Source organism: Rhinopithecus roxellana, chromosome 7 (assembly GCF_007565055.1).
Source record: "Rhinopithecus roxellana isolate Shanxi Qingling chromosome 7, ASM756505v1, whole genome shotgun sequence".
Lineage (NCBI taxonomy): Eukaryota > Metazoa > Chordata > Mammalia > Primates > Cercopithecidae > Rhinopithecus > Rhinopithecus roxellana.
In genome coordinates this window covers 22,759,125-22,784,758 of record NC_044555.1, presented here as the reverse complement: position 1 = coordinate 22,784,758, position 25,634 = coordinate 22,759,125, and the positions used below count along the sequence as shown (strand labels likewise).

Below are 25,634 nucleotides of genomic sequence, written 5' to 3'. Positions count from 1 at the left end.
GCTATCGGAAGATATGGGATGACAGCTGACTAGGGCAGCTGGAGACTGACTCCTTTCAGAATTGGTCCACCTCCACCCCTCACCTCTCACAAGAACCTTTATAAGGCTTCTCCTGGGAGTCAGCTTCTGGCTTTTCTGCTGCATGTGCCCAACTTCCTGTGCCTCCATGCCAAGTTCACGTCTCTTGAGTACTTGGAAAAGAAGCAGTCATCTTTACCGTCCCCTGAGCATAGGAGGTCATACTTGATCATGTTGTCTGGAACTCAGCTCTGCTAAATGGAAGAGTATGCCCTTTTCCCTCCACCACATCTCCCAAGCTCTTCCCCAAATCCCAAACTGGCTGAACCTCTCAAGTTTCTCTCTCATCTTCCCTCAACGAAGGATTTCTTGAGTATACACTGTCTGTGCCCACTTGCCTACTCCTCATCTGATGACATCCCAACTCTAATCTTCACACCCTTTCTCCCTACCTCAGCCAGCCCCATGAACATGCTTACACCTCTAGTCACAATTTCTTCAGCCTCACCTGGCCACTGGTAGGGTCACACTGATAACAAACCAGTTGCTCTTTATTTTGTTAGGAAGTGGGGATTGGCAAACTTCTTCAGGCAAGCGTTTGCATGGGCTGGGTCACTGAGCAAAAGGAGAAAGACATTTGGTGACCAGAAGAGCAAGGGAGGCTGGACACCCAGGCCTGAGGAATGAAATGAGAAGATATTTTAACCTGACGCATTTTTTGGACCAGATTATGCCCTGGTATATTGCCACTGAAAATGTCGTTATCACACCAGGAGCATCAGTATCACTCTGGAGCTTATTTAGAAAGTCAGAACCTGGGCCTCGCTGAATCAAAATCTGCATTTTAACAAGATCTCCAGGTGATTAGTATGCCCACTACAGTTTGAGACGTGCTGTTCCAGAGCGTACTGGGTTTGGCGTTTGAGCCTTCTTAGACTAGTCCTTTCTCTTTTATCTTCATTTGGATTGAAGAAATCAGTTTTCTTATTGCTACTGGTACCTTGCTCATTATTATTTTGCATACGGGTAATATTAAAAACAGCATTTATTGAGTGCCTGTCACATGCCAGTCATGTTTTATAGATGAGGAAACCAAGGTTCTGTGACATGCCCAAGGCCAAACAGCTAGTGAGTGGTAGAGCTAAGACTGTAAGCCAGATCCATATGCTCCTCAAAGCTCCCAAACTTTCCCCTTTGTAATGAGGCCATTACAGTTGATAAAACTGTACAACTGTAAAGTTGTACATTACAACTGTAATGAGGCCATTATAGTTGATAAAAGTCAACCCAGACTCTCCTGTGAGATACAGAGTGAAGAAAGGTGAAGGGGCCTCCAGGCATGATTTCCCCAGAGAGGAAAGGCCCTAGCATACTTCATGTCCTAAGGGAGTTTGCATAAGCCCTCTCAGGAGTCAGAAATTACTGGAATTGAGGCCAGAGGCCAAGGGAAACTGGAGTAGGGAATTAGGAGTGTTAATGAAAGGAAAACCCTGACTCTAATTCCCCAAGATAAATTAAATCCTGGTGTCGGAGCCTGGGCTTAGGGGGTGCAACAAATCCACATAGGGCTGCTCTGGATTCTGGCTACTACGCTAATCACTTAGGGCATCATTTGGAACCTCAGCTTGGGGCCTAGGACTACTATATCATAGCATGCTAGAGCGGGAAGGGTCATTTGTGACGATTGAATTCAATGTTTTATTTTGCAGGGAGGAAACAGAAGCCCAGAGAGTGGGAGTAAGTCGCCAGAGGTCAGAGTGAATTCATGGCAGATCCAGAGATACTAACCCCAAACACCACATTTCCAGCATTGGCACCTTTTCTAGAGTTGAAGTCTCTGGTGTGAAAATGGGTTTTCTTTGGATCTGCTCAAGTCCCCATAGGAAGTGCAGACCCCTGTAAATACATCCCAAAATGTTTGTGAGCCTTCGTATCTCACCAGGACCTTCACCTTGGAAAATCTCTCAGTCACTTGCCCCCAGCTATATAAAATCAGCTGGAGTGCTACTCCTCTGGACCTGGAGGCTGCTGGTCCTGGTTTATCTGTACTTTTCTGGGGCCCAGAGGACCTGCAGAAATGGCTGGGTGGGGTCAACTCAGTCCAGGAAGCACAGGAATTCTTTTAAGTGTATGTGTCTGGGGTATTTTTCTCTCTCACTTACGTGTATTTTTAAAAATTCTTTTTAGACACCCGCTTTATCTTTCCCAAACATCATTTCCTTGCTCCTTTCCTGAGTTCTAGCAGTGGCTGGGGGCCCAGCTTCCTTATTGGCCTCTGAGCTGCCAAGGGGGTGGGCCAGGGCCCAGAGGAGGTTGGAGTAGGGAGCAGGGGGGCTGTTTATGCTGCTGGAAGTGCCTTTCATCCTTCCCTTTGCCACCAGGGTGGCTGGTTCCTAGAGCAGTGTCTTCACTCCTATCCAGCTCTTGACACTGGCTTTCGTTCCCTAAGGCTGTGGCCATATCTAGGTCCACCCAGGCTGATGGTCATACCTTGCCTTCAGTACTACTCCTTCCTGTTCTTAGAACTGGAACCTGACTGTGCCTGAGCCCCTTGGATCACACTCAGCATCTTGGGCTGATGGTCCCTCGCCCCAGAAGGTCTTAACTGGAGGGCAGATGGGTCCCAGCTAAGGGAGGACGCTGGCTGGAGGGTTTGTCAACGAGAGTCTGAGCTAGCCGGATACCCCGCTCTCTCCCAAGCCATCTCTCCACCCTGGGCAACTTCCATGGTAGGTACAGCCAGTAGCCATGGCTGCTGCCACTCTTCCCCCTCTTGCTTTCTTCCTTCAATATTTCTTTCTTTTTCTTCCTAAGAAAAGCATTTTGGAGTAATGAAGGATGGGATGAGGTGTGTGCTTATTGATAGTGCCTGAGCCAGCCTTAGGAGAAAGGGCAAGCACTGGGGTCATTGCCTTCACATCTTGGCCTAGAGTTGCATGGTTGGTCATAGGCATTTTCTTACTTTTCTGTTTGTTTCTCCTCCTCTCCCTCTCCACTGCCTATGGAAGGAATGGTTTCAGCTCTAGGACTAATGAGACCTCCCTTTTCTGAGTGCTTCTTGAGGGAATTGCTATGGGAAACCTCAGGAATACAGGCTTTTTCAGACAGACTCTTCCTTGGAGAGGAGGGGTCGTGTGGTCTCCTAGGAAAAAACTGGAGGATCTGAGTTTCATTCCCAGTTCTGCTGGTTATTAGCTATGTGCTCTTGGCAAATTACTTAAGCTTTATGCGTCTCTTGTTCTCCATTTGTAAAGTGGGGATAATAATAACTTTTACCCGCTGGACATGGTGGCTCATGCCTGTAATCCCAGCACTTTGGGAGGCTCAGGCAGGAAGATTGCTTGAGTCCAGGAGTTCAAGACCAGCCTGGCCAACATGGTGAAAACCCCATCTCTACAAAAAATACAAAAAAAATTAGCCAGACACAGCAGCATGTACCTGTAGCCTGTAGTCCTAGCTACTCAGGAGGCTGAGACAGAAGGATAATTTATGCCCAGGAGTTTGAGGTTGCAGTGAGCTATGATTGTGCCATTGCACTCCACCCTGGGCAACAGAGCCAGAGAGGCCCTGTCTTATTAATAATAACAATAATAATAACTGTTTCACATAAGGTTCGAGAGATGATTAAATCAGTTAATGCATGCGAAGTGCTTAGTGCCTGGCACATCTCAAGTGTTCAATAAGTGGTCTTTGCTGTGTGTTTTCTTTAAGTTTATACAGTATGTCAGGCACTATGCTGATTGATTTCACACATGGGACTGCATTTAATCCAAAACATAACTCATGAAAAACAGATGGTGATCTTCCCCATTTTGCAGATAAAAAATCTTCAACTCATAGAAGTGACTTGCCCGTGGCAACACAACTACAATTTGAATGCAAGTGTGCACTGACTTCAAGTCTAGGGCTATTCAGGACTAATAATAGGCCAAATAGTAGACCATATAGACAGTTTATTCTCCTGTCCCAAACTAAGGTTAGAAGGCTGTAGGTCTGGCTCCAGCTCCCTCTGTTTGGATTTTTCTTCTTCTAGCTTTTAGTTTTCTCTGTGTCCCAAAAGCCCCCACTTCCCGCTTCTGTCTACTTTGGGATTGTTTCCTACTCCTGGAGAAACCCTAGAAAGAGTAAGGGGTCAACCAGGCATGGCGGCTCATGCCTGTAATCCCAGCACTTTGGGAGGCTGAAGTGGGTGGATCACGTGAGGTCAGGGGTTCGAGACAAACCTGGCCAACCTGGTGAAACCCCGTCTCTACTAAAAATACAAAATTAGCTGGGCATGGTGGCACATGCCTGTAATCCTAGCTACTCAGGAGGCTGAGGCAGGAGAATTGTTTGAACCAGGGAGATGGAGGTTGCAGTCAGCCGAGATCATGGCATTGCACTCCAGGCTTGGCGACAAGAATGAGACTCGTAAAAAAAAAAAAAAAAAAAAAAAAAAAGAGTAAGAGTCTTTGTGAGGTATGTTTCACAGTGTGGCAAGTGGATGGTACCCTAGGTGTGGGTACTCTTGAGCCGTCAAAAAGTACAAGTCTGAGCTAATAACCGTTATTATAGTAGCTGCTATTTACTGACCACTTGCTGTGCATCAGGCTGTGTCCCAGATGCTTTGAGAATACTATCTCTAATCCCCACAGTCACCTAGCCAGATAGGAATTGTTTCCTTTTCTCAGATAAGAAAACTAAAGTTCAGATGGGTTAAGCAACTTACAGATACACACATCTAAAGTGACAGAGGGGATTTGAACCTACATCTGTCTCACTCATTTTTCACCCATTGCCTACTGGCTTGGCATAGTTAGTGAGATGAGACTGACACGCATGAAATGATGATGGGCAATATCAGCTATCATATTGTTATGGACCCAATGTGAGGGCTAGATTACCCAGAGCAAGCTTCCTGGAGGAGATGGTACTTGAGCAGTGCCTTGAAGAACAGGTAGGATTTAGATTAACAAAAGGAAAGGGGGCATTCCAGGCAGAGGGAACAGTCATAGTCATAACTATGATTGGTCAAGGCCTTGCCAGGCCTGATTCACAGCACTTGCATTGTCTCATTTGATCTTTCAACGACCCCATTTGGTACTATTGTCCCCATTTTACTACCATGAAAACTAGGGCTCTGAGAAGTGAAGTCACCATCTAAAGCAACAGAGCTAATGAGTGGCAGAGCTGGGATTCAAACAAAGGTGGTCTGGCTCCAGAGCCTGCGTTAGATCGACAGGAATATCAACAGCCAAGGCACAGAATCAGAAAGGGACAGAGCTGGTTGCAGAGTGTGATTGGAGCAGAGACATGAGAGATTGAACTGATGGGTAAAGGTACCTTATTGAAGACTTTGCAACTCTGATCTAGTTTACGTTTGATGTGGGACAGAGTAAGAAATAGGGAGCCAGTGAAGATTCTGAAGATTCTTGAATAGGAAAGTACTCCAATTCAGTTGGCGTTTAACATGATATGACCTAAAAGTGGTGACTGGAGGTAGAACAAGGGAGATAGGCTGGCAGACTCCTGCAGTATTTGGGGCATAAAGGGCCTGGACTAGAACAGGAGCTGCTGGTGGTGGGTTCTGGGAGAAGAGCTGTGGTTCTGTCTAATGGCCACAGTGAAAATGGATGCGGGGGGCGGGGAGGGGGAGTAGGGAGAGAGAGAGAGAGAGAGAGAGAGAGAGAGAGAGAGAGAGCGAGCAAACCAGAGCCAGAGAAACATCATAACAAAAGACTCAATGGAACTCAGTGTGGGATTGGATGGTTAGGGAGAAGGTGGCACCAAGGCTGACTGCCCGCACTTTAAACTCAGAACTCAAGAATCCTAAATATGGAAAAAGGCTTGAAATATGAAAGATACCCTGTTTTCCACTATATCCTCAGTGCCTAAAAACGTAGGACATAGTGGATACCCGTGGTACATAGTACTACTACTGGTAGATGCTTGATAAATAGTTGTTGATCAGATAACGTAGGAGCAGCTGAAGAGATTTCCTGGCAGTGTGGCTTTGTGTGTAGGACTCCAGAGCAAGCATAGCCCCCAAGGTCTCTTTGTGCCTTCAGCCTCCCCTCTGGGCACTCTGAAATCAATAGTAGAACAATGTGATTACAAAGCTAGGGGTTTCACCTGGCTTTGCTCTGCTTAAGTCTTAGCCACTGTTGCTGACCTGTGGCTCTGCTTCCTGGCCTTTGACAAACAGCTTCCCCTGTCCTTCCTCCTATACTTCCTGGTCTATGTCTGGCCTATTACCACTCAATCCTTGTTTTCCCCAGCAAGGCCATTCTTCAGAGGACCATCCTTTTAGGCCTTAGCCCTCTAGAGCCTTGTACTACTGAGATCTTCTGTACTTCTGCTGGGGTGCAGGGCATTTCCAGCTAGGATGGAATCTTCCAGCTTGAGTGTGACTATGAATGTTCCTGGGAGATAGAGAGCTGCTTTATCTCACAATATAGCAAGCTTGTTGAAGGCAGGGGCCCTTATCCTATTCAACCCTATACTACCAGTGCCTAGTCTGGACCCTGGCACAGTAAATATGAATAAATCGATGAAAAAATAATTTATCTATTTACTTCTGTATCATCTACTTATTTATCATGTTTCTTTTACTCTGCCATTCATCTCTTTCTCTGTCATCCATTTCTCTCTACTATGTATTTCTTTACAATCTTTCTCAGAGTTTTCTCTTTTTCTGTCATTTATTTTCCCCTCTGTCATCTTTCCCTCTTATCTCTATCATTTGCCTGGCCCTTCCACCATCTCTCTCCATTCTCTCTCTACTCTCCCTCCTTCTGTCATTCTCCCTCCCATCAATCACCTTTTTATCTCCTGGCATTATCCATGCCCCACATGTACTCCATCACAGTACTCTTCCCCACTTGCAAGGGTGGCAACTGCTCATGCAAAGTATGCCAGGGGACAGGGATGGGTCCTGTATGTGGCAGTCAGTGCAAAAGTTGCGGCTGCATTCAGGGCCGTGGCGTTAGACCTATTTCCCTTTATATACTCCTGACCTGCTGAGCAGTCAGTCTCCTCTGTCAGCCTAACATGGTGCCATTCGCCACTTTGTTCTATCTTCCCTCACAGGAGTTGGGGCTTCCTGCCACCACTTTGCCTACCAACTCAGGTGTCTCACCTCTGTACCCATCTTATCTTTCACTCTGTCAATACCTATCCCATGCTTTGTTTGAACCAGCTCTGTCTCTCCCATTAATCTGTAAGCTCTTGAGGGCAAAGACTGTATTGGATTCATCTCTGTAATCCCAGAGTTACCCATAGAGGACACACAGTAAACATACAACAAATGCTTATTCAATGAATGGCTAAAAATTGGAGAATTGACAACCCAGTTTTGACCTGTTCAAACTTTTCAATCACTTGCCCATTCCTTTCTCAGAGAAAAAATGGGAAGATTGACCAGATTGATTTTCTTTCTCAAAGAGAAGTGAGGATGTGCAGCAGCACTCATTTATTCAACAAATATGTATTGAACACCTACTATGTGTCCAGCACTGTGATACATGCTCAGGATACTCTTGTGAACAAAGCAGCCCTATTAAGCTGACATTCCACATCTCCAGAATGAAGAAGATTTGAGAAGTAGGAGCTCAGGAGGGCCACTAAGATTCCCACACCAGTTCCTTGCAAGATGTTCTACTTTACTGAAGGAAAAGAGGGGGTGGGGCGGAAGCTGCCTGGGAAGTGATTTCAGCTCTGGTTCCTTAAGCCCACTTCCTGTCCCTTTCTTGCTGTAGGAGGAACGCCCCTGTCAGTAGGCCGCACTCATGGCATGTGGCCAAGCTGCTGGAGGGATGCCCTGAAGCAGCCACCACCATGCATTTCCCTTCCGAAGCCTTCAGCTTGTCCTGGCATTCTGGCTGCAACACAAGGTGAGTCTAGAGCCCTCCCCTCAAGACAGGCTGGAGGGTAGACAACTTGGACACTACTCCTCCTCTGCTGTAGTCCCTGTTGGATGTTAGAGCCTCAAGTACTATAACGGAAAAACAAGTGGGAGTCCAGAGTACCTGAGTTCAAGTCTCAGTCTCTTGCTAACTCACTGTGATTTTGGGCTAGTCCCTTTCCTTCTGGACAACGTTTCCTTGAAATACCTCACTGGGCTTACAAGACACCACACTGTCCTGCTTTTCATCCTAATTCACTAGCTGTTCTTTCTCCGTATCTCTTTTCCTAATTCCTTTCATTCTTCTGTCTCTTAATGTAGGAGGACCCCAGGGCTCAGTTCTGGCCTGCTTCTCTATCAATGGCGACTCACTGGTGCCCTTATCTGGTCTTTATTACCTCTGTCACATAGCCAAAGTCTTCAAAATAGGGACCTCCCTGAATAACCATTGTTGAAACAGTTGCCCAAGAGGCAGACAACGTTTTCTTTAGGCTGAGAGCCAGCAAAGGTGCTGCCCTTCACTGCCTTTTCCCTTCCACAAGAGCTTCCTTCCAAGAAGAGATTTCTGTTGGAGGTTCAGAGAAACTAAGGGTTGAGTTTACCCCGATTTGGTGACTTTATTTGGAAACCAAGGGCTCAGGGCAGAGGCAGTTTTGTTGTGGAAGAATACGCAGAAACACACTTTGACATTCTTGAGCTTGGCTCCTGTTTGAGTGAGGATTTGTTTTTGTTTTTGTTTCTTTCAGCAAGAATAGTGGTGGAGTGGGTAGCAGGTTCCCTTGCCAACAAGAAATTGATGGATTCCTTGCCCAGAGAACAAGTGAGCCGACTGGCTAAGGGGCAAGGCAGGGAGCAAGAATGAGCAGAAGCTGACCTGAGGGTCTCATGGGCTGCTGCCACAGTTCAACTCTGGCTTTCTAGACTATGGCCTTTCTGAGAGCAGCCTGCAACCTCTGGGGTTCTAGTCAAAGGGAGTTACTGGCATGACTTGGCTCAGTTTGGCTTTGTGTGTGGGAAATGGTACTTAAAATTGAAGATTGCGTCTGATCCTAGTCCTTCCCTTGGTCTTCCAGGTTTGGCTTTGCTGTGGGAGTTTGGGGAGGCGTGGGTGGGCAGAGGTCCCTATACTATCAATACTAGTATTAGAGAGGATCCTGATGACAAAAGCTAATAATCAAGAGAGTAGCAGCTGCTATGTATTGAACCCTTGGTAGGTACCTGGGCTGTGGTAAGGACTTTACATTTACTATCTGCTTTCATCTACACATCAACCCTCTGATATAGCTATTACTATTATTCCTATTTAAAAGGCCATATGGCAGTAGTGCTAAGACACTGGACTCAGGCCTGATTCAAATTCCAGCTGTGCTTCTTTAGCAGCTTAGTGTTTGTCAGTTTACTTTACCTCTCTAAGCTTAAGTTTCTTCCATTGTAAAGTGTAGATAATAATCTGTCCCATAAAGATGGGAACAATAGACACTGGGGAATACAAAAGCTGGGAGAAAGGAAGTGGGACAAGGGTCGGAAAAACTACCTATTGGATACTCTGCTCACTTCCCAGGTGATGAGTTCAATTGTACTCCACACCTCAGCATCATGTGATATACCTTTGTAACAAACCTGTACGTGTACCCCCGGAATCTAAAATAAAGGTTGGAAAAGAAAAAAAAAAAAAAAAAGATCTGTCTTCTTCAGCTTGAAATGAAACCTTGTAAAGTGTCCGGCACATTGTAGGTCCTCAGTAAATAGTCAGGATTGCTATTATCAAGAAAAGAATAGGGGAACACCTGAATTACAGCCCTGTCTGTGCCAGTAGTTAGAGCTGGGTGTTCTTGAGTAAATCACTACCTCAAAATCACTTCCCTTTGCTGGGCTTGCTTTACACCAGTGGTTCTCAAGAGTGTGATTGCTGGATGAGCAAGCGGCACCAGCAGCACCTGGGAAGTTGTTGGAAGTACAAATTCTCAGGATTCACCGAGACCTAAAGCTCTAGGATGAGGACAAGTGACCCGTGTTTTAACAAGCCCTCCATGTGATTCTGATGCACATGCTCAAGTTTGAGAATCGCTGATTTGTTTACAAAATGGTCTGGCTACAATTGAATCAGCCCTTTAGGGCCCCTCTCGAATGCTGATACTCTGTGATTGTCTCTTTTGGCAGGAAGCCACATGCTGACTCCCTAGGGACAGGAACAGCCTAGAAGCAATTTCAGACTTGCTAATGTCAGGGAAATAGAGGATAACCCCCGTAGAGTTCTCCCATTTTTAGTCTTTGGGGTGTTTGCCCATCTTTTTTCCATATATCGTCTTGTGTCCCATTTTACTAAGCCCCTGAGGCACCCCAATGTCCATCTTCTTCCCTGTTTCCCTTTCTTCCCTTTTTTTGGCCTACCCTCCTCTCATCTGTGGCATGGGTACCTCTGGGCTGGCCTGCCCTCTCCTATGATAGGGCTGGCCATGAAGGGAAAGTGATCTGGTGACTTCGCTAACTAACCAGTATACCCTGTGTCTTACAGTGACGTGTGTGTGCAGTGGTGTCCACTCTCCCGGCATTGCAGCACCGAGAAAAGCAGCTCCATTGGCAGCATGGAGAGCCTGGAGCAACCAGGCCAAGCCACCTATGAGAGCCATCTGTTGCCTATTGACCAGAACATGTACCCTAACCAGCGTGACTCTGCCTACAGCTCCTTCTCGGCCAGCTCAAATGCTTCTGACTGTGCCCTTTCCCTCAGGCCAGAGGAGGCAGCCTCTACAGACTGCATCATGCAAGGCCCAGGGCCAACTAAGGCCCCCAATGGCCGGCCTAATGTGGCTGAGACCTCAGGAGGTAGTCGGCGTACCAATGGGGGCCACCTGACCCCCAGCTCTCAGATGTCATCCCGTCCACAGGAGGGACACCAGTCAGGGCCTGCCAAGGTGGTCAGGGGCCCACCACAACCTCCAGTGAGGCGGGACAGCCTTCAGGCCTCCAGAGCCCAACTTCTCAATGGAGAGCAGCGCAGGGCATCTGAGCCTGTGGTCCCCTTGCCACAGAAGGAGAAACTGAGCTTAGAGACTGTGCTACCCGCAAGGAACCCTAATAGGTTCTGTTGCCTCAGTGGGCATGACCAAGTGACAAGTGAGGGCCATCAGAACTGTGAGTTCAGTCAGTCTCCTGAATCCAGCCAACAGGGCTCTGAGCATCTACTGATGCAGGCCTCAACCAAAGCTGTTGGATCCCCAAAAGCCTGTGACAAAGCTTCCAGCACATATTCCAACCCACTCAATGAGGCTTCCGCAGAGCTAGCTAAGGCTTCTTTTGGCAGACCTCCACATCTCATAGGACCCACAGGGCATCGCCATAGTGCCCCTGAACAGCTGCTGGCATCCCACCTGCAGCACGTGCACCTTGATACCAGGGGCAGCAAAGGGATGGAGCTCCCACCCGGACAGGATGGGCACCAGTGGACTCTGTCCCCTTTGCACAGCAGCCACAAAGGGAAGAAAAGTCCATGTCCCCCTGCAGGAGGAACCCATGACCAGTACAGCAAAGAAAGAAAGACCCGACAAATGGATGACAGGTCTTTGGTTTTGGGACACCAGAGCCAAAGCAGTCCCCCACATGGAGAGGCTGATGGACACCCCTCAGAAAAAGGTTTACTGGACCCAAATAGAACAAGCAGAGCCGGCAGTGAATTGGCCAACCAGCAACCCTCTGCCTCTGGCTCACTTGTTCAAAAAGCCAGGGACTGTTCTTCAACCACTAAAGTAGCTGGTGGCACAGAGGCAGGTGAAGAAGGGGACAGTGAGCACAAGGAGTGCAGCCGGATGGGTGGTAGGCGAAGTGGAGGGACCCGGGGCCGCTCAATCCAAAACCGGCGGAAGAGTGAGCGTTTTGCTACCAATCTGCGTAATGAAATTCAGAGGAGGAAGGCCCAGCTCCAGAAAAGCAAGGGTCCCTTGTCACAGCTGTGTGACACTAAGGAGCCAGTGGAAGAGACCCAGGAGCCCCCAGAAACTCCTCCACTCACTGCCTCTAACACATCTCTTCTATCTTCATGTAAAAAACCTCCTAGCCCCAGAGACAAGCTCTTCAACAAAAGCATGATGCTCAGAGCTAGGTCTTCTGAGTGCCTCAGCCAAGCCCCTGAGAGCCATGAATCTAGGACAGGCTTAGAGGGACGAATAAGCCCTGGCCAGAGGCTTGGTCAGTCCTCTTTGGGCCTGAACACCTGGTGGAAAGCACCCGACCCATCCTCCTCAGACCCTGAGAAAGCACATGCTCACTGTGGAGTCCATGGAGGTCACTGGAGATGGTCTCGAGAGCATAATTCACAGCCACTTGTGGCAGTAGCCATGGAAGGCCCTTCCAACCCAGGTGACAACAAGGAATTGAAGGCTTCTACTGCTCAAGCTGGGGAGGATGCCATCCTCTTGCCTTTCGCAGACAGAAGAAAGTTCTTTGAAGAGAGTAGCAAATCCTTATCTACATCTCATTTGCCAGGTTTAACCACTCATAGCAACAAGACTTTTACCCAGAGACCAAAACCTATAGACCAAAACTTCCAGCCAGTGAGCTCCAGCTATAGGGAATTGAGGCGCCATCCCGTGGACCAATCATATCATTCCGCAGAGCAACCATATCATGCCACAGACCAATCATATCATTCCATGTCACCCCTTCAGTCAGAAACTCCCGCTTACTCAGAATGTTTTGCAAGCAGAGGTCTAGAAAATTCCATGTGTTGTAAGCCACTACACTGTGGTGATTTTGATTACCACAGGACCTGCTCTTACTCCTGCAGTGTTCAGGGAGCTCTAGTCCATGATCCTTGCATTTATTGTTCTGGGGAAATCTGCCCTGCCTTGCTAAAGAGAAATATGATGCCAAATTGCTACAACTGCCGGTGCCACCACCACCAATGCATTCGGTGTTCAGTTTGCTATCATAATCCTCAGCACAGTACCCTCGAGGACAGCAGCTTGGCACCTGGCAACACTTGGAAACCCAGGAAGCCGACAGTGCAGGTGAGGACTTGGTTCTTGGGTGAGTAACTTTCATTATTCTCTTTGAGAGGAGAAAGCTAGATAAATCATTTAAAAATATAACAATTATAATTCCTTGAAACTGTACAGCACTGGCTCCAGTAGTTGTTAGCTTAATAACCATGAACAAGATACTCAGCCACCAAAATTGCAGTTGTCTCATCTTTAGAGTTAGATAAAATAACTTTTGCTTCATAAAATGGACACACCTGAGATTTATATCCTGACTATAAAATTGATATCTGAGTGACCCAAAGCAAGTCATTCAACCACACAAATTTGAAGTATGTGATTCTAAAGGGAAAAAATAATTTTCCCTCATAAAATAGCCAGTATTAAGAAGAATCTCACTACCTCATCTCTAAAATGGAGGAATACCATGGCTGCCTCATGGATCAGTTGTGATAGTCAAATGAGATTGTGTTTATGGAGTTCTAGGCCCAGTGCATGATACAAATATCGCTTATTGCCTCCCATTTTCTGCTTCAGAAGTATTTAGAGATGCAAAATTTGCAAATAGCCCCAGGCTTTGCTTTCAGAGATCTGACTAGTTGGGTTTTTAAAAAGACAAATCCTTTCCCCTTTCTCCATCCTGTCTCTGTTGGAGACCCAGGTCTAAACTGGCTGCTCTGATATCCCGGTTATCACCCATCACCATAACACAAGCCACCACCATCCCCCAGGCTACTTCTGGGAGGACTCCCTAGGTCCTTGCCCACTCACTGCCAAATTACTTCCCCATGGCATCATGATGCCATCTTTTGGCCAGTGCATTCAAACCAGAAGTTAATTCCTGTGTTCAGCTGTTGCATACACACTTTTGAAATGACTTAGTATCTGAATTTGCTCAGTATGTATCCTTGGTTAAAAGGAACTTCAAGAGTGAAAAGAGCCTTACACAAAAGACTATGAACTCTACAATTCCTTTTACATGAAATTCTAAAACAGCTATTCTTTTTTTTTTTTTTTTTTTTTTTTGAGGCGGAGTCTCGCTCTGTCGCCCGGACTGGAGTGCAGTGGCCAGATCTCAGCTCACTGCAAGCTCCGCCTCCCGGGTTTATGCCATTCTCCTGCCTCAGCCTCCCGAGTAGCTGGGACCACAGGCGCCCGCCACCTCACCCGGCTAGTTTTTGTATTTTTAGTAGAGACGGGGTTTCACCGTGTTAGCCAGGATGGTCTCGATCTCCTGACCTCGTGATCCGCCCGTCTCGGCCTCCCAAAGTGCTGGGATTACAGGCTTGAGCCACCGCGCCCGGCCTAAAACAGCTATTCTATGGGGGGAAAAAAATCCAATACTGCTTGCCAATGGGAGGTGGTGCAAAGATTGACTGGAAAAGGGCATGAGGGAACTTGTGGGGTGGTGACAATGTTCTGTATCTTGGTAAGAGTTTGAGTTAAACATATGTACCTGTCAGAACTCAGCAAATGTATAGCAAGGCTCCTAGGCAGCCAATGCACTTAGTATTTGTGCATTTCACTGGAAGTAAATTTTGTCTAAAAATGTTGTAAACAAATATCAAACTTTATTTAATATGTATGCTGAAGTGTTTTTGAAGTATACTGCTGTATTCAACTTATTTTATGTTTTCAGCATACAAATCTTGTACATATTTTGTTATATTTGACCCTGAGATTTTTGAAAGCGCCGAATCCTAGCCACTCAACCACCAGGGATATTTGTCCCTCAGATTTTATGTTTTTAGATGACATTATAAAGAGTATTATTTTCTTAATGTCAAGTTGAAATTCTTGATTACCACTGTATAGAAATATAATCGAATTTTGTATATTGACATTGTATCCTGCAACCTTGCCAAACTCACTTATTAGTTCTAATAGCTTTTTGGTGGATTATAAAACATTTTCTACATACACAATCATGCCATCTGCAAAAAGAATTTCGTATCTTCCTTTCTCCTGTACATGCCCTTTTCTGGAAGAGAGAAGAGCTTTATTGCACTGTTTCACCTTCAATACAATGTTTGGAGGAAATGGTAAGAGTGGACATTGTTGCTTTTTTCTTAATCTTTCACTATAAAGTTTGATGTTAGCTATAGGATTTTTGTGTAGGTGCCCTTTAATGAAGGAGCATCTCTTTTATTCTTAATTTGCTGAGCGTTTTCATCAGAAGTGGATGTTGTATTTTTTTCAAATGCTTTTTCTGTATCTGTTGAGATGATCATATAGTTTTTCTTTTTTAGTCTACTGATACGGTGAATGACATTGATTGATTTTTAAAATAAATAGAAGCCTAGCATTGCCAGGATAAATCCCACTTGGTCATGATGTGTTATCCTTTTATATGTTACTAGATTTGCTAATATTTTGTTGAGGATTTTGCGTTTACATTTATCAAGGATTTTAGTCTATGGTTTTATTATAACATCTTTTTCTGTTTTTTTGTTGGTTTTTTTATTTGTATCAAGGTAATGCTAGCCTTAAAAAATGAGCTGGGATGTATTCCCTTCTCTTTTATTCAGGAGGAGTTTGTATAAAAATGTCTTCCTTAAAGGTTTGCTTGAATTCATCATTGAAGCCATCTGGGCCTGGAGGTTTTTGGTAGAAAGATTTTTAACTACAAACTCAATTTCTTTATTAGATATGGGGACATTTAGGTCATCTATTTCTTCTTGAGTAAGCTTTAGTAGTTTGTGTCTTTCAAGAAATTTGTCCATTTCATTTACATTTTAAAATTTATGGGGATATAGTTGTTTTCAACTTACTTTAAAATGCACCAAGAATTTAAGATGGATTGGTAGATGGATAGAGGGGCAAATAGATATATGATAAGGCAAATATATCAAAATGTTAATTGTAGAATGTAGGTGCTGGGTATATGGGTGATCACTGTGAACTTCTTTCAACATTTTTGTATGTCTGAATATATTCATAATGTTGAAAAAGAGAGGAGAGGAAATATAAAATAATGGTTTTAAGGGCACCAAAGCTGGAACCAGAATGCCTGGTTTTGAATTTCTTCCCCCGAACTTACAATGCCTAAGCTTTCCCATCGAAAAGCATGGGGGTAGTAACAACACCTACTTCATAAGTTGGTTCTGGGGATTAAGTGATATAACACGTGTAAGACTCACAGCAGTGACTGCCAGATTGTAATCATCTTATAAGTGAGTTATCATCTCTTAAAGGGACATTTTGGCTTAGCTTGAGAGACTTTTGCTGGAAGAAGGACTCACAGATAGACAGTAGAAAAAGTGGGCTGAGATTGGGGGTGAGTGGGGTGGGAGAAGTGAAGAGATGACGGCTGCAGTGATGTCAGCCCAGGACCAGCAACTCTATAAGAAAAGGAGGTACGATTTGCAGGTTGCAGCAATTGGCAGCAGTAATGCATGCAGGTGAGGCTGTGCCTATACCATGCCTCTATTTTTTGTACTCTGAGGGAGGGATACCTTGGGTTCCTAATGCTTGTTAGACCAGCTAAGCAGGTCTGCTTAGAAACTAGGCATTCAGACATGTGGATGGCTGCCTAGGAGATACCACATGCCCATTTCTGCCCCTGTCATCTGAACCTTCCACTCCCACTCCACCCCCTCAAGAAATGAGAAAAATTTGCAGCATGGGTTAAGATGCTCTAGCTCTGATGACTAAGGTACTTGTGGTGGTAGCTATCTGAAGTAGGGCTGAGATCCTGCTCCTAATGCCCCTGGATGAGGTTGTTGAGCTAACTGGCTCCTGTTCAGGGCTGTGAAGACTGAAATCAGCATGCACTCACATCCTTCATACTTCATGCCAGCTTGTTTTGCATTCATCGTCAAATTATTTCACCTACCAATTGTATGAGATAAGTTATAATAGGATCTCCCACTTTACAACTGAGTAAGCTGAGAAAGCCAGGGCTCAGAGAGGTCACACATCTAGCAAGTGGCACAGCCAGAATTTGAATAACATGACAGTAACTAGCATCTGAGTGTCTACTGGGCACCAGGTACTATTCTAGGTGCTTTACATGTATCAAGTCATTGAGTTCTCAAGCAATATTATTATCGTGATTATACTATGATATAGTTGGGGAAACTGAGGTAAAGAGAAGTTGAGTGGCTTGCCTGAGGCTGCAAGTGGAAGGCAGGTGTGCAATTTGAATCCATGCTATCAAGCTCCGGAGGCCAAGCTCCTGATTGTGCTACACTGCCTCTCCATAAGCTGGTTGAAAAGCCCAGGCCCTGTCTAGTGTGGCAGGGTGCCCTCTAGCAGTATCAATTCCACTGGGGCAGCAAGTTCCCATCGAAATCTCCATTTGCAGCAAGCCATGGGGATAACTGCCTCTTTGGTTCAAAGGATGCAAGCAATATATCAGGAACTTATGTGGCCTAGGAAAAAAAAGTAGAGTGATACTGTGGACCTCAGAATGTGGTTGGGAGTTGGTACAGAACTTTGTTTGGTTTGGCCACTGCTATTTACTGAGCATGTCCACAGGGCTAGACAGGGCATGGACAGGAAATCCTGGCCCCCACTGTGGTTGAACAAGTAATGGTGTCTTTGCAGGCAGGAGCATCTCACAAGGGCATCGAGGCAGAGTCTAAAGTACAAGTGGTTAGAGCTGTTCTGACATGCCAGATATAGGCAGGGACTGCTCTGGTCCTTTAAATGCTGAAGAAATAAACCAAGAAATAAACCTCAACTTTTCCATTGCTGCTAACATCCAGAGCCTCTTATGTGCCAAGCAATGTGCTAGGAGTTCTGTCTGCATATCTTATTTATCATCACTACTGGTCACCAGATGGGAAACTGAGGTGAGGTTCAGGGAGGTAATATGAATAACCTCAAATAACACCACTATTAAGTGTCTTAGCCAGTATGACTGCACCAAGGATCTGTTTATTCTGCTTCACCAGGTGTCTTACTTCCAGTAGGGAGACCTACTGAGGCAAAGGTAATATAATTTTGAATGGGGCTAATAATAATAGCATTGGAGAAAGAGGGAATTTGGAAGATCAGTGAATTTTAGGAAAAACTCTGCATTCCCGTTGAGCTAAACTCTGAGTCTCTAGGTACGGAGTGTTGGATACAAAGTCAGAGAGAATCTGAAAGGCTAATTTGCATTCAGTTTGGAGCTAAAACAGGAAGGCAGAGACAGTTTTACAAATGGCACATATGGCTTGGTCTAGAAAAAAAAGAGTTGCTTGGACATGGCCCTTAAGGAAAAAATGCCCAGGGTAGAGAGTCTACTCTTGTAATGTAGGGACTGTGGCACCCTACACTCATATTCCCCAGAGATGGGCCCACCTCATCCCCTGCCAGCAGATGTGGGCAGAGAAGGAGGAGCCACTGCAGTTGGAGGCCTGCCGGCATACCTGCTATCCCTCTGCCTCACCTGGGAAGAGGGTTGCTGCAGCAGGAGCTTCTGCCCTCAAAGCCCCCTCAAGTACCAGGGCTTCCAAGAAGATGCTTTCTATGTTGGAAGAGGCAGGAGGAATGAGCAGGTTCACCCAGCAGAACAAACAAAAAGACCTCCATCCCTCCATGCGGGCAAGAGCCAGGGCAAACAGCAAACATACTAAACTGGTTTTTAATGTGGTTTGGGAGGGGAGTGGAGAAAGAGGAAAACAGCATTTCTAGACCACGGTGTCCAGGTCACTAAGTGCTCCCTTAATCTCTGCATACCTGCAGCAGTTTAGCAAGCCTCCCGACAGAAAGGCAGCCACTCCAGGTACATGTTTATCAGCCTGCATAGCAGAGTAGAAGGAACAAGCTGGGGGGGGCTAGGCCAGACACCGGCTCCTGACCTCTTCACATTTTTTAGGTCATCTAGATACCTGGCTGCTCAAAGCTTTCTCACTTATCAGGATTTTGCTTTACAGGAATTTCCTGGGGACAAGTGGAATCCAATAACAGGAAACAGGAAGACCAGCCAGTCAGGGAGGTAAGTGAGCGCTCAGGGAGTTGGGGTGAGTTGGTGCCTCTGGAGCTTCTATAGAAATTGCTAAGGTCTTTGGTTTGCTTAGTTTCCTTTGAGGAAACTGGCCTGGTATCTAGACTAAGGGCTTGATGCCATAGATATAATTCAGCCTGTCCCCCCCGCCCCCTGCACTCCTAGATAGGTGGGTACAGACCAAACTGATTGCTAGGACATTTTGGAATGTGCAAGTTTCCTCTATTAGACTGAGACCCTTGAGAGAGGACACCATACCTTGGTCATAGCTTTATTCTCTGTACCCAGCGCAGTGCCTGATACAGAGAAGTTGCTCAAGAGGTATTTGTCATTTGCTTGCCAAATGAAGAAATGGAACCTCCTCCACCATTAAATGGGTGAAATGACACAAAAGTAATAATGCTAGCTAACGTTTCTTGAACATAGTGCTCTATTCTAGACCCCATTCAAATCATTTTACAAGTATGTATTTGTCACTATGACCTTATGGAGTTGGTAATAATTAGTCTTTCCGTTTGACAGAGAGAAGAAATTGAGACACACAGAGATACATTCATTTGCCTAAAGTCCCACAGCTAATCAGTTGACTAGACCCAGGTGGTGTAGCTTCAGGGACACTATACTACATTACAGTGTTTCTCTGAAATGGTTCTTTCACTGATTAGTCAGTGAAATAAGACGACTTTATTGAAAACCTAGTATAGGTCCTGCCTTTTTCTGGGCAAGGTGAGAAATACGAGCAAAAGAGCAGCAGGAAGCACAGTGCCTGCCCACAGCTTGAGCAGGGAAGACTGACCCGTACAAAGCTAAATGGCAGTAATAATAAATTACCACTTGCCAAACAACCTATGTGCTGCAAGCCGAGTTATACGTACTATGTTATGCTTTATCTTCCCAACAACTCTGTCAGGTAGGTATGATTATAACTGGGGCGGTGGGTCTCAAACTTGAGTGTGCAATTGAAACACAGATAAACAGTTGGACCCACCCTGCGCCCTGAGAGTGATTCAGTAAGGGGGGAGTGGAGCTCAAAACCTGTAACTCTAATAGGTTCTAAGAGCATCTGGGTGATGCTGATGCAGCTGGTCCTGGGATCCAGTTTGAGAATTGCCAACTCAGATAAAGGATCACAGTCAGAGAGCCTAAGGAATCTACTCAAGGTCTCACAGCTAGTAAAGGGATAAGCTATGAATTAAGCCCAGCTTTTTCTTTCTCACACAAGTTGACAGAAGATGAAACCCTGTCAAATACAGGGCTTAAGAAGCACCTGGCACCTGGTAAGGGGCAGTACGTGGTAACTATTATTGTACACTATTTAAGTTCATTGGAGGGTAAAAACAGCTGAAGGTTGGTAGCTGCAGGAGGAAAGGCCCATAGAGGAAACTAAGCAGGGTGTGTTGGAGGAATAATCCCCACCAGGTAAGTTCTGGCCTTGGAGTCACTTCTGCCTGGGTTCAAAGCCAGGTTCTTCTGTTCACTAACCATGTGGCCTTGGCAAGTGCCTACCTGCCTGCCTCTCTCCCTCTCTCTCTTTCTCTTCCCCCTTTATTTATAAAATGGGATAAGAGTATCTATCTCAAATGTTTGTTGTTATGAGGACTAAATGAATTAATATATATGTAAAGCATTTAGAGGAAAACCTGACACCATAAACTCTCAGGAAATGTTATCTGTAATGAGGAGGAATAAGAACAGCAGCAGCAGAGAAGAAAGGTGAGTAGTGAAGCACTGGACCAGCCTAGGCAGGCCTTGACCAGCCTAGGTAGACCAGCCTAGGTGAACCTAGGTAGGATCATAAACATGGGAGCAATGAAAGGTTACTATCAGGTAAGTGACATGATAAATGTGGCCCTTTAGGCAACTTTGCAGTGTTTGCAGCCTACGTGGGTTGAAGAGAGACCAATTAGAGAAGGTGATCTGGGCATGACAGAATGTGGCCCTGGATTGGGGAGGTAGAGGTGCGATAGAAATGGAGCAGAAGGGATAGATAAATATGTGTGATATTTGGGGGGAGGGGAGTTTGTTTATTGTGAAAACAATATTACAGGAAATTAAAAATAGAAGAAAAAAATAACCTTACTGTTACCACCTTAACACCCTGGTTATTTTCATTTCCCTGTCAGCTTTATCTGTAGGTATAGAGATTTTTCTAAGCATGATTATAATAACCATGTAGATGTAATTTTGTGTGCCCTGCTTCTTTTTCCTCTCTAAGCATTACTTGGTAAACAATTTTTCATGTTGCTATGCAGGCTTCCTCAAGTCATAATTTTTAATGGTTGTATAATATTTCACCAGCTTAATGTGCTCTAATTTGCTTAATCATTCCCAAATTGTTGAGTAAATAGGTTGTTTCCAATTTCTTGCTATTATAAAGTAATGCAGCAGAAACATTTTGAGTCGCTATAGCTTTTTTCTCATTTTGAATTATCTCATTAAAAACAATTATGTGGAGTTGGGATTACTAGTGCAAAGAATATGAACATTCTTATGGTTCTTCATAGATTTTACCAATCTGTTTTCCCCAAGAGATGTTTCACATGCCATTAGCAATATATGAGAATACCAGTTTTCCAAAATTATGTCGCCATTGAAAATTTTCTTTTTCTAATGCCGTACAGTTTAATGGGACCTATTATAATTTTAATTTGCTTACTTTGATCATTCTAGTTTGAATATTTTGTGTGTCTAATTAATATATTAATATCTGTATTGCTTCTCATGTGAATTATCTGTTCAGAATATTTGCTCACAAATATGTGACACCTTTTGAGGGCAAAGTAGAGAAAACTTGGTGACTAGAACTTGAGGAGAAAAAAGGAAATATATCTTAGCCAAGCATGATAGTGCACACCTGTAGTCCTACTGCTCAGGAGGCTGAGGTGGGAGGATCACTTGAGCCCAGGAGTTCGAGGCGGTAGTGAGCTGTGATCACACGACTGCATTGCATCCTGGGTGACAGAGCAAGACCCAGTCTCAAAAAAAAAAAAAGAAAAAAGATAAAAAATAACTCTGAGCCCCAGTGACTTGGAGAAAGTTATTGGCATATATGGGGCAGTTGAGAAGAGGAGCTGGTTTGGTGAAGATGCTGCTAAGTTTGAATTGGGATATGTTGTATTTGAAGTTAGTGGAAGAGACAAGTTGAGGCTTTTAAGGCTTGTCAAGCACCCAGCCAGGGGACAGGATGAGGAAGAAGAATCAACAAAGGAAACTGAAGGGTCAAGCAGCTAAAGTAGTAGAAGGAGAAATCTGCCAGTGTAGAAGATAAGCAGATGACTGTTAATGTCCTTAACAGTTTGGAATTGCAAGTGACCTTCAAGAAAGCAAATTCAGTAAAGCTGTGGGCATAGAAAATAGATGCCATGGTGGTCTGTAAGGGGGAAGCATTAAGAGAAGAAATGCAAGCAGCTTTACACATCACAAATTTACCTGTTTTAAGTGTACAATTCAATGATTTTTACTAAATTTACAGTGATGTATAATCATCACCACAATCTAGTTTTAGAGCATTTCTAACACCCTTAAAAAAACCCCTCATGCCCATTAGCCGTTGCTTTCCATTCCCACTCTCAACCTCAAGCAACCACTAATCTACTTTCTGTCTTTATAGATCTTCCTTTTCTGTGCACTCCATATGACTCAAATCACACAATATGTGGTCTTTTATGCCTGACTCCTTTCACTTAGCATAACGTTTAGCAGTTCATCCATATATCAGTACTTCATTCCTTTTTATTTCCAAATAATATTCCATTGTATGGATGCGTCATGTTTTGTTTACTAGTCCTTCCACTAATGAATTGTTGGGTTGTTTTAACTTTTTGGCTATTGTGAATATTACTGCCATGAACATTCATGTACAAGTTTCTGTGTGGATTTATGTTTTTAATTCTCTTTGGTACATATTTAAGAGTGAAATTGCTGGGCCAAGCGGTAACTTTATTGTTTAACTTTTCGAGGAACTGCCCATTCTCTAAAGCAACTGCACCATTTTACATTCCCACCAGCAAAAGAGAGTTCCAGTTTCTTTTGGCTAATTTTAATACAATGATTAATTGTTACTGTGTGATTTTTAAAATGTTTAAAAAGGGGCCTTGCACGGTAGCTCACACCTGTAATCTCAACACTTTGGGAGACTGAAGCGGGCAGATTCCTTAAGGTCAGGAATTCAAGACCAGCTTGGCCAACATGGTGAAACCCTGTGTCTACTGAAACTATAAAAATTAGCCGGGCATGGTGGCAGGTGCCTGTAATCCCAGCTACTCAGGAGGCTGAGGCAGGAGAATTGCTTGAATCCGGGAGGCGGACGTTGCAGTGAGCCAAGATTGTGATACTGCACTCCAGCCTGGGCGACAGAGCAAGACTCTGTCTCAAAAGAAAAAAAAAATGTTTAAAAAGGAAGATGTTTAAAAATAATAAATTAGTTAGGAAAAGTAAAGAGAGAAATAGGATGATAGGGAGAGCAATTAGGTTTAATTTAGTGGTTCTCAAAATGTGGCCCCAGGCCCAGCAACCTCAGTATCACCTGAGAACTTGTTAGAAATGCACATTCTCAGGCTATATTCAGGCCTACTGATTCAGAAAGTAAGGATGTGGCCCAACAATCTCTGTTTTAACAAGCCCTCCAGGCAATTCTGATACAAGCTAAGTTTCAGAACCACCAGTTTGAATGAAGCTTCAGTCAGGATCTAGAAAACTGAATTAAGTTTAAAACAGAAAGGAAAGCTCAGTAGAAAAGGAAGAAGTATTGACACTGAAGATGGAAGAGGCAGGTCCCAATTGAAGGTCTCAGGAAACATGAGAAGGACTAGGAAATGTCTGGGGCATAGATGACATCTGCGAGGAGAAATCCTGATAGAGTTTCCCCTCACACCTTCCCCCACCACCACGCACACAAATTTTAACATTTACTATGTTATTTCTGTCACAATTGGAATCATGGGTGTAGGTGGAAAAATCAAACGTATATTCTTAAGCCACTCTCTTTGCCTGGAAGCCTGCAATGAATTGGTAATTTCAGGTAGTTATACTCTTAGTCGTCTTCCTCCACTGTTATTTGGTTTTCTGCAAAGAGAATGTAAAAATTTTAATATTAGCAGGAGGGAGAAAAATAGTGAGTAGATCTACTGGGAGAAAAAGCTGCATTACTGTGATATATTTAAAAGCCAAAATAAGTTATTTTCTGGATTATCTCTCTTGGTTTTCTGTACCTATGATTGCCTGCTGTGACCCTTTCCCTTTTTTTTCACTTTGCACAGAACTTTAGAATGTGTAGGGTGTTTTTATATGCATGACCACAGTTAATCCTCACAACAACACTGAGGTTAAGCCTTATTTTTCCCATTTTACTGATGAGGAAGCCAAGACTCAGGAAAGGTATTATACTATTAACAGCAGCAACAACAGGTATAATAGCTAACATTTATTGAGTGTGTTTATTCTGTGTCAGACACTGTTGTAAGCATTTCACATGAATTATTTTATTTATTATTTATAATGACCCCATGAGAGCATTACTGTTTATTGACCCAGTTTTGCAGTTGAGGAAATTGACTCACAAAGAGATTAAAGTAACTTGCCCCAGGTCAAACAGGCATCTGACTTCAGAGCCCATTACTACAGGGATTATACAGCAAGTAAGTGACCAAACTAGAGCTCTACTTAGGATTTTCCATTCTCAGCCTAGGGTTCTCTTCCTTCCCTTTGTCACATCACATCAGGAGCAGAGTGTGAAATACCCAGTACAGATTTCCTATGTACTGATTGAGTGAAAGAATATGGGTAATTCAGAGTTGAATCTGATTTCATTAGGAAGAGTACACTTTTCAGGAAGCCTTTACTACCTAAGAAGAATGCAACCTTCAGGGGCTCAGAAGGATTTGTCACAAGTATAACTAAGTGAATTTAAATACTTAGGTAATAATTTAACACCAGGCACACAAAACTTATTCAAAGAAAATTATAAAACTCTAACGGGAGAAATAATATGAATAAATGCATAGCATATACTTTGCTTTAATTTAGGAAGACTAAATATAGTAATGATTACAATTATCCCTAAGTTTAATGTGTAGACATAATGTACTCCAATTAGAGTCACCATGGGATACTTTATAGAACTTGTCAAATTTATAGTAAAATTTATCTGGAAGAATAAGTAAGTGGGCAGAAATACCAAAGAGTACATTTATTTTAAAAGTTAATGATTAGACTTACGCTATCAGATTTTAAAACCTGTCATAAAGCAACAATTATCAAAACCACATGATAGTGGGTTAAAAAAAGTCAAGCAGTGAAATTAAAAAAGAGCTTCTAGAAACAGACTCAAGCTATTTTAAGAATATAAAACACATTGGAAGCAACCCTGAACTGGGGAAAGCAATTACTATTTCTTTAAAAACTGTTGGGAATTTTAGATATCAATATGGAGAATAATTAACTTAGATTCATAGCACATACTGTACAGAAAGTGGACCAGTAGAATCGCATATTTATTCCAGCTGTGGATGGAAGATAAATTTGTGTCTGTTAAATGGAGGATATCATCAGAGACAAGATCGATGGATTCAAATATATAAAAGTTGGTGGTTGGGGGGAAAGCCTTTGTACAACAAAATGTAATAAAAAGCTAAGCAACAGAATGAGGAAAATGTCCGGGATCAGCATCACTCACAACAGTTGCCTGTCCAGAAAATATATATAAAAATGGGTAGAGATGTAGAAAGTCAGCTTTCAGATTTAGCTTCATAAGTGGGTAAGGAAAATGAACAGGCAATTTACACATGAGGCAATAAAGGGAGTGAAATCATTGCATGGAAAAGTA

The 25,634-nt window shown here is 44.0% G+C and overlaps 1 protein-coding gene across 6 annotated transcripts in view; it reads left to right on the top strand.

Moving 5' to 3' along the window:
- Positions 1–25,634, top strand: part of SHROOM4 (shroom family member 4) — a 289,985-nt gene that overhangs the window by 181,911 nt on the left and 82,440 nt on the right. For 5 of the 6 annotated variants that reach the window (XR_004058384.1, XR_004058383.1, XM_030934160.1 and 2 more), the window contains 3 exons: positions 7,755–7,889; positions 10,416–12,906; positions 18,741–18,802. Coding sequence is in view for 4 of the 6 variants with exons in the window: in XM_030934160.1 (XP_030790020.1) it covers positions 7,755–7,889; positions 10,416–12,906; positions 18,741–18,802 (2,688 nt within the window). In the remaining 2 variants the exon portion in view is untranslated. Of the gene's footprint in view, positions 1–2,374; positions 2,748–7,754; positions 7,890–10,415; positions 12,907–18,740; positions 18,803–25,634 lie in introns of those variants that run through there. The other variant, XM_010382310.2, reaches the window with a different exon arrangement.